The sequence below is a fragment of the Rhinopithecus bieti genome, unplaced genomic scaffold (genome assembly GCF_001698545.2).
Source record: "Rhinopithecus bieti isolate Rb0 unplaced genomic scaffold, ASM169854v2 scaffold_6371, whole genome shotgun sequence".
Classification (NCBI taxonomy): Eukaryota; Metazoa; Chordata; class Mammalia; order Primates; family Cercopithecidae; genus Rhinopithecus; species Rhinopithecus bieti.
Window position 1 is genome coordinate 406,412 of NW_016805121.1, and position 9,946 is coordinate 416,357.

Sequence of the window (9,946 nt, forward strand, 5' to 3'; positions counted from 1 at the left end):
ATCTTTTTAGGCTTAGTAGAGGACTAAATTAGTTTATTCCTGTGTAAGTGCTTAGAACAGTACCTTGTCCATAATAAGCATAAAATAAGTATTAGCCACTATTATTATACTGAAATGATTGATGAAATGAGAAAAAATAAGTTATAAAGGAGTAAAAAATTAAATACAACAGTTACTCAAATCATTTAAAATTCAATTTCAAATAAGATGTTTTTCTGTTACAGAAGAGTAGGAAATAATGCTGTTTGTGAAAATATTCTGTGAAAGGGAATCTGAAAAAAGTAAATCAAACTTTACAAGATGTCAGTTCTTTGGGGCAGCAGTTACATTTTTAGGGATAATATGCACAGGAACTAGAAATTTACTATGAGAATGGTCACTATCACTTCGCGTTTTGTTGTTGTTGCTTTTGACTTTGGGGCTTTTGGAGACAGGATCTTTCTCTGTTGCCCAGGCTGGAGTGGAGTAGCAGGAACCCGACTCATTGCAGACTCAACCTACTGGGCTCAAGGGATCCTCTCACCTCAGCCTCCTGAGTAGTTGAGACCACAGGCACACACCGCCATGCCTGGCTAAGGTTTTTAAAATTTTGTAGAGATGGGGTCTCACTCTGTTGGCCAGGCTGGTCTCAAACTCCTGGGCTCAAGCAATCCTCCTGCCATGACCTCTCAAAGTGCTGGGGCTTCAGGCATGAGACACTGTGCCCAGCCTTGTATCTTTGTTTATAAAGGCCAAAAGGCCAGAATATTATTAATAATTTAAACATCCAACAGTGGGGAAATAGTTAAAAATATTATGATATTATCATATACAGAATATGATGTATTTATCAAAAAAGATGTCATGGTCTGGTTTTATTTTGTTTTGTTTTACTGATTGGAAAGCTATTCACAATAATTGAGTGGAAAAACAACTCTATATAGTGTATAGAGTTTGAACTCATCTTTATCTTTAATTACAAAAATATTCTGAAAGCATAAAAAATTCTAAAAGAATAAATGTGATACAGAAGAGTATTAATTTGATTTCTTAGTTTTGTTTTGTTTTGTTTTTAGACAGAATCTCGCTCTGTTGCTGAGGCTGGAGTGCAGTGGCGCGATCTTGGGTTAACGCCATTCTCCTGCCTCAGCCTCCTGAGTAGCTAGGACTACAGGCGCCTGCCACCGTGCCCGGCTAATTTCTTTGTATTTTTAGTACAGACGGGGTTTCACCATGTTAGCCAGGATGGCCTCGATCTGCTGACCTGGTGATCCACCCGCCTCAGCCTCCCAAAGTGCTGGGATTACAGGTGTGAGCCACCGCGCCCAGCCTGATTTCTTAGTATTTTTATTAACTTCTATTGGCCTTTTTCCCCTCAATGTCTCTAAAGGAACTTATATTACTTTTGTAATAAGAAACTTTTTAAAAGTCAGTATAAGAAATTTTGATTTTCTTCATTGCTCATCTGTATTTTATTGTTTTCTATAACAAACAGGTATTATTCATACAATAATTTAATTTTAAGAAAAAGTAAGCCACTGGACAAGATTGGTTGTTCCCTGCAGCCAGGAAAGTTGATCCCATACAAATCCTAAAAGTCTTAATGACAATCCTGCACATTAGCTACAGATCCAAATGGATCTCAGAAATCTAAATTCATGATGGAGAATCACAGTCAAATGTGGAAGGATCTGTGATCTCTGACTTGGCTATTACAAAGAGTCCTCTAATATGCTTTCCTGTTCCTTCTTTTAATACCATTGACTTGTTTTGCTGAAGTGAACACAGTTTCTGGATCATATTCATTCATCCACTAGGGATACAGACAAGCAAAAAGGGAGGGAAAGAGGTAAAGACTACACTAAGAACAAATCAATACATCTTTAAATAACACTGAAAAAGCTAAAGTGAAAATAAATTTCTCTCTTTTATTCATCCTACAAAATATTTCCATTTCTCTGAGTGACTTAGGATTTCACTGGATTCCCAGAGTGACTTAGGATTTCATTGGATTCTCTAAGCAAGTCAAAAAGATTATGTATAGGATCCACATTGCCAATGGACTAGGATTACATTAATCATTTGCTGGCTTGGCAAGAATGTTTTAAAAGAAAATGCTTTAAAATTTAAATTGTGGCTTTAGTTTGAAGACTTAAGTGAATGAGGTAAGCCTTCACCTGTAGACTCCAGACGTTCTCCCTTTGTGTAGAAATCACTGGCTGCTGCAGGAACAGTGGGTTTCCCTCACAGTAGAATTCCCTCAGCTTCAGATCCTGAAACTTTTCAAACAAAATAAAAACCTCATTGCACAACAAAATAATGAAACTACCTCTTAAAGCTACATCATTAATATAATTAAACTGAAATTACTTTATTTAGGACTAAAACTCCACAGTAAATACTAATGTGGATTTAAGTCGTAAATAAAGTAATTTAGGGGCACCTTGGGGCATACTCTACTTATCAGAAGCATAAGAATTTTAATAGTGTCATGAATGGCCATGACCTTAGGGGTCACTGGTCATATCCCCATCCTGAACAATTGAGAAAACTTGTTTAGGGTTATAGAACTGGTTAGCAATAGAACAAGCATTAATAAATTGAGTGCTGGGAACATTTTGCAAATATATTTATCAGAAAACCAAGCATAACAAAAAATAACATCCGAACAGATATCAACCTCTAGATCTCAAAGACTGCCTTATGATCCATTTGTTAAATGAGGAAAGTAAAAGAAATATAAGAACATCAAAATGTTCACACCATAACTTATTAGGGACCTTGAAAATACTACTAAAAATACAAAAATTAGCCAGGTGTGGTCGTGCATGCCCATAATCCCAGCTACTCCGGGAAGCTGAGGCAGGAGAATCCTTTGAACCCAGAGGCGGAGGTTGCACTGAGCCAAGATTGTGCCACTGCACTCCAGCCTGGGCGACAGAGTGAGACTCTGTCTGACAAAAAAATAAAAACAAAAACAAACAAACAAACAAAAACAGAAGATGGAAGATATACAGTTCACAAGGATATTTAAACTTCCATGGAGAAAGTCTAAATCCAACTGTACTCTACAACTTCAGTAGAAAAAGAAAAGATTAAGAAGAGAATAAGAAGAGACAAGACAATGTCTTACTCTCTTACAGAATACTTGTCTTGCCTCCCAAAAACCCATGTAGCTTTCGCAGTTAACCTAATTTAGGGAGTTATTTCTCTGAACCTAAATTTCAGCTATAAAATGGGGACATATGACCTATCTTAAGTAGCATGCTGGTAAACCAGGTCCTTGAAATGAAGAAATAAAAAGCCTCAATTTGCAGTGAGTGTTGACCCCACAGTGTAAATCGTCCTGCTATAGCTGATTCACTGAACACAGAGTTTGGGAAGGGATGTGCAAAATTAGCTCTTGCAAGCCTGGGTGAGGTGGCTCTACACCACTGCATCTCACAACATTTATAGGGAATTTAGAGATATTTCCATAATTTGAGCCCAGAATTTGAAACATAGCAAGCATGCAACAAATTAAAAATAACTGATTTTAAACATCTGGGATATCACGTCATTAGGTTTCAAGAGTACAGGAAAGCTTACATAACACAGGCAGATGTTTAAATAAAATACAAAGCTCAAGTCTATGTTGGTATCACCTTGAGTCCTGGTCTCAAAACAGACATTCTAACTTTCTTAATTCAGTTTCCTATGTTAATCATCTCAAGGGCACAACCTAGAGAGTTGAACCCAATGGCAGTTCTAAGTCAGTACTCGGTGTGCTGAAATGAGAAGGGTTATTCCTTGTGCTTCATTCTATATAACCACCATTTTCCCCTTTTTTGTCCTAAAGGATATCATTCCATAATTTATACTAAACTCCAAGTCCTCTAAGAAAAAAAACCAATACAGAGAGATTAATGTAGACGAGAAAGAAGGAATAAGTAAAACAGAAATGAGCAGGTGAAGGACACAGAATGATCTTAGAATATTCATATATTTTAATTATCTTGTCCTTTGTGACCAGAGGAAAAGGCATTTAAGTGAACCCCTGGATAAGTTTGAAAACACTGGATGGTTGAAGGAATCAGACATAGTCCTTTCAACTGTTTGAAGCAGAGAATAAGATCATATGTCAGCTAAGTTTGAGGCAGGGTATCAGCGTGAATGGAGACAGGAAGAAAGCAGTGAAGGTTTGAAATGTCCCACAGTTTTCAGTAAAGGAACCTGGACAGAACCACATAAATACATTATACAGAAATGCTGAGGTAACCACTGTAATCTACACATTAATGGTGGCCCCTGTCTGCACAATTATGTGCTTCCCTTTAGCATTCAGCTTCCCAGATCCAACACAAAGAGTTTGCAGCATAAGTATGTCAGAAAGTAGAAGAATGAGCAAGTTGTGTGTACTAAATATTAAAGGGCAGGACTGCTCCTTTTCAGTCCAGACTGGTTACAGAAAGGAATAACAATACCAGCTCTGATGGACTAGGAGAAAAGAAGATGTGGCAAGACATGAAGTCTCAATGACTTTGACTTAATGACTCACTGAGTGACTTCATGTCATTGAGTCATTAAGTAAAAGATATGGATATAAAGCAATATAGCTTGAACATAGAAGGAACCAGTGGTCAAATTGCCATACCAGACCTTAATTCTTCAAATTTAGAGCATGTGAAGGTGACGTCAAGATCTACATTTGACTGTAGATATGGTTTGCTGAAGTGAAGACTGAGGAAGCTCCTTAAAATGAAGGATTCAAGGAACTTTGAAGCTAAGATGTCTGTCAGCTGCCTTCCTGAGTAATGGTCTCAAATATTTGGCTGTCCAATGGACCTCTCCAGCTGGAAGCTCCATAGGCACCCAAAGTTCTAAATTCTAAGCCTAAACTCATGTTTCCCCCCAAATTATGCTTTTTCCTTTTTCTCCTCACCCACTTTGAGTCTCTCACCATGTCCTGTCAATTCTACCTTCTTAAGGAAAAAGAAGGCCTTCTTCTCCAGACTTGGAGACCTCTATTTACATCTTCCATCCCATACACCTCCTCACCACCCCCACACAATCTTCTCCTACTCCTGGCCCGACCCACTACCCACCCCACCTTCATTGGAGGCCTTTGTCTTATGTGAGTTATTGCAATGGTACTTGAATTCATCTCAGTGAAAACTTTTGCAGAAGAAATGGTTTTCTGAAAGGAAAATTTGGTCATATAACCAACCTTGCTTAAAACCTTTCAAGGTTCTCTTTTGTCCATAGGATAAATTCAAAGCCCTCATATGTCATACTTGGCTCTCCTTGGCTGACTCTCCAACGGTATATCCTAATAAGCACCATCTTTACACTTTTAAGCTTTCAGAGGTACTTAGAGATCTCATGACAGGCCTGTGTCTTATCTCAGTTATGACTCATGCCATACCCTTTTAACTCATCCTACACCTGGATCATCTCTTCAAAACTAAAATGTCACCCCTCTAAGCTTCTCCAACCTCTATCAAATGTTTCCTTGTCTCCTCATTGGGCCTGGTATATAAATGAATCATATTACCTATAAATACTCTGAGACAATCATTGTTGAAAAGTCTATCTTCATCTATCAGGCTTTGGTCTCTTTAAGAACTATGACTTATGTGACTAATGCAAGCTCAAAATTCAATGCCTAGTACAGAGCTGATGTTCAATAAATGATTTATGAATAAACAAATATCTTCTCAGAAACCCCAGACACATTTGCTTCTCCCTGCACACTCAAGATTTGCGAAGGCTTTCTTCTCCAGACTTGGTAAATTTTTACAATTGTTCGCACAAAGCCCCAGGCCTCAGGAAGAATATATAAATTTAGCAAGTCCTTCTGTTGCTTCAGACTAGCCCAAAGTAATGAGGGAGATCAGAAGGGGGCTAGATTAGCAGGAGCATTTATAAAGTAAACTGGGGGTGAGGGAGGAAGCTGAGATTTCACATGGACTCAGAAATAGAACAAATAAGTACAGTATGACAAATTACTGTGCACTCTTCAAAGCATCTCAAAATTCACAGGGTTACTCTTTAATGAGAACTGGGATTCCTAAATAGGCTTAAGGTCCAGTTTTGGGGAGGGAGGATAAGATTCAAGTGTGGGGGGTAAGGCATCCAAAACTTAGATTTAATTAATAACTCTAAAAAAGGATATGAATACTATTTATGACCAATGTGAAATTCAAAAAACTGTATGATAGGCCGGGCGCGGTGGCTCAAGCCTGTAATCCCAGCACTTTGGGAGGCCGAGACAGGCGGATCACAAGGTCAGGAGATCGAGACCATCCTGGCTAACCCGGTGAAACCCCGTCTCTACTAAAAAAATATAAAAAACTAGCCGGGCGAGGTGGCGGGCGCCTGTAGTCCCAGCTACTCGGGAGGCTGAGGCAGGAGAATGGCGTAAACCCGGGAGGCGGAGCTTGCAGTGAGCTGAGATCCGGCCACTGCACTCCAGCCTGGGCGACAGAGCGAGACTCCGTCTCAAAAAAAAAAAAAAACCGTATGATAAATTTGATATCTAATCAGAATTGTAGAGCAATTAGGCTGATGATATCATTTGAACATAAGAAAGCCAAAAAATCTGTACTGGGAACCCCTCTCTCACACACCCTGCATGAAAAGGAGGGAAAGTAGTCAGAAAGTTACCTAGAGTCATAATCCTTCAGTATCTGCTGAATACTTGTCCCAAGAGAAGATCCTTAGAGGGAGCTGAAGAGAAGAGGCTAAGAGCCAAGACTGGGGGGAAATAGATAACTAAACTCCCAGGCTATAAACACACACACACACACACACACACAAACACACACACACACACACACACACACACACAGAGAGAGAGAGAGAGACAGAGAGAGAGAGAGAGAGACAGAGAGAGAGATGCTGAGACCTTCCTCATTCTAGTCAGGGAGAAGCAGTCGAAAGCCCCCAAGTCCAGGCCCTGCCCCACCCAGTACCCTGGGCCTTAAAGCCGAAGGGAGAGTCCTCTTCGGGCTTTTCCATTTAAACACCAGCATAGAAATAACTGATCTGGGAGGGCTTATTTGTGTCACCGCACAGTCCCCACCTCATGCCTGCTTCAGACCCCATTTCTGCCCTTGAACTACCTGAGAACCAGTAGCCCGAAGAGGCCTCTACTTCCACCCTGCCTGTGTGTGCCAACCCTAACCATGCAATTGCTTTACAATGCAAATCACACCACTTCACTCCCCCACTTACAACCACCCAGTGGTTTCTCATCTCACTCAAAATGAAATGCACACTCCTCACCCTGGCTTACAGGACTTGGTTATGATTTGGATTCTTCACTATCTCTTCAGCCTCATTTCCCAGTACTTGCTCTCTCACTCTTTCTCCACTTCTCTCTGTCTCTTTCCACTGTGGTAACATTGGCTTCCTTCCCAAGCATTCTCCACCTTGGGACCTTTGCATTTCCCTTTCTTGGAACAATTTGCTATCAGTTTTGTCCGTATCATAAAACATCACAACAAAATGGAGTAAGATCTTCAGTGGTTTGAGAAGGGACGTACTTATGACCCAAAGATTAAATAACCAGAAAGTTTTCTTTGTTGTTCCAAAGCAACATGAAGACCTTCTCATATGTGCGTAAGATATGCACCTTAACCGAAGAAAACTACTCATGACACAGCAGCTGAAAGGCAGTAAGAAAGAAAGAAGAATTTGAAGGATACATTCTTTTAGCCTGTCAAAACACAAAGAATAAAAATTGGAACAGCCACTGCCCCCACGCAAACAAGATTAGGGGAATCTGGAAACAAATTAGCAATGTCATTTAAAAGGCTGAAAGTTATTCTTACTCTTTGAGTAATTCTTATAGGAATTTCTCCAAAAGAAACATTTAAAAGAGACAAATGTTTGTGCATAAAAGATATTTCTCAGAACTATTTAAATTGGGTGGGGGGGATGGGCAGGTGGGGTTTTACTCTGTCACCCAGGCTGAAGTGCAGTGGTATGATCTCAGCTCACTGCAGCCTCTACCTCCTGGGCTCAAGCTATTCTCCCACCTCAGTCTCCCAGGTAGCTGGGACTACAGGCACATGCCACCCTACCCAGCTAATTTTTGGTATTTTTGGCAGACACGGGGTTTCACCATATTGCCCAGGTCTTGAACTCCTGAGCTCAAGCGATTCATCCAATTCGACCTCTGAAAGTGCTGAGGTTACAGGTGTAAGCCACGTGCCAAGCCTAATTTTTTTTTTTTTAAAAAAACCCTTTTCTATGTTAAAAAAAAATGAATGGTAAATTATGTTATCATATGCCTGAATCCTCTGACACTTAACCTTCTCATTTCACATATCTTACAAAACCTTTCTGGGTCATTCTTGCCACCAGGCTTCCTTGCCTCTGTGTTGCTGTTGGTAGAGTCACACCTCAGGGCAGACAAGAATCGCCATAAATTCATCATCACCAACTTCAAGTATACCCTCAGTGGTTGCCAACAATTCCAATCTAGTTAACATGCTCTTCTAACTAAATATTCCTTGCTAACTCATAATTCTTTGCCCAGCCGTAAAATAGTGCTCCCCAGAGCCCACTACATTCTCTTTTCACTTTATCTTCTTTTTTTTTTACCCATATTCATCAAATTGATTAAATCTCTATGGCAAAAACTCTGGTTCCATACTCAATAGGCAACTATATACTCAAAATATTCACATGTCAAACTCACTGTTTCCAAGATTGAACTCATGATCCGCCCTCCTAAATTTTGGTCTTTGGTCTTCTTATAGTATTGTCTATCTCAGCCCATAGAAAACATACTAACTCCATCACCATTTTCAAATTTACCTGTTAAATATCTATTAAATATGTTCAGGTCTTTCCACCTTTCCTGCCACTACCTTAGGCCAAGTTACCTTCATTTCTTACTTGACTTCAGCAAAAGTCTACCAGAAATCCACCCCACATACCCTCTGGCCTCTCTCTAGTATGTCTGCCATTCTTCAGATGGAAGGATCTTTTCAAAATAAATCTGATTATGTCACCACCTACATAAAACTCTTTGAGATTTCCATTGTCCTTGAAGTTCAAAATCCTTAGCAAGCCCTACATTCCTGGGCCACAGCCTGCTCCCATACAATCTGTGAGCACCAGTCACACTGAATTTCTTCCAGTTTTCTGAACATTCATGTTCCCTCTCACCCTAGGGCCTTTCCGCATGCTATTCCCTCTGTCTGGAATGTATCTTTTCCCTTTACCTCACTGATTGTTATTCATTCTTCAGCTGTCAGCTTGTGTCACCTCCTCCAGGAAGCCTTCCCCAGTTTACTTATTTAGTCAGGCTCCTGTTGTCTATCATGGATCTATGTTCCTTTCGCTTAGTGTGCTGATTTCAGTTTGTAATTATACATTTAAAATGTTAATTATTTGGTAATAATTGTTTCTCTACACACGACAGCTCAGAAAGAGCAGACACTCTATGGTTTCCTTATCATTCTGTCTCCAGTTCCTAATGCAAAGCGTAAACATATAATGCAAAATGTATAGATTTAGAAAGATGGACTTGGGAGTCAAATTACCTTGTTTGGATTTCAGCTCCATACTTACTAGCTGTGAGAACTTGAGCCATATTACTAAACCTCTTTAAGTAAAATGGGAATAAGAATTATAAGTTCCTCATAATGGTTAATATAATTGTTAAATGATATAATCCATACAAAGTACTTAGAACAGTTCCTGTGGCATAGTAAATAATTAGTATTAGCTGTTATTATCACAGTAGGTAGTCAACAGTTTCAACCATTAATAATTTAAACATGTATCATTTATTTTCTATTTTGTGTTATAACGTTTTAGTAAGTATTAGGATTAAATATCCTATGCCCCTTAAAATTTATTAAAATTTAAAAGGTAATAAATTTAATGATGTTTACAAGAGATTTTAATGACAAAATTGTCCTGATATGATATTAAGTAAGCAGTATGCAAAACTTTTAAAAATATCTTTTAA

General features: G+C 39.1%; 1 protein-coding gene across 2 annotated transcripts in view; it reads right to left on the reverse strand.

The window, feature by feature from the left end:
- Positions 1-9,946, reverse strand: part of LRRC69 (leucine rich repeat containing 69) — an 86,714-nt gene that overhangs the window by 23,274 nt on the left and 53,494 nt on the right. For both annotated transcript variants that reach the window (XM_017871206.1, XM_017871207.1), the window contains one exon: positions 2,157-2,258. In XM_017871206.1, coding sequence (XP_017726695.1) covers positions 2,157-2,258 — 102 coding nt within the window. The remainder of the gene's footprint in view (positions 1-2,156; positions 2,259-9,946) is intronic.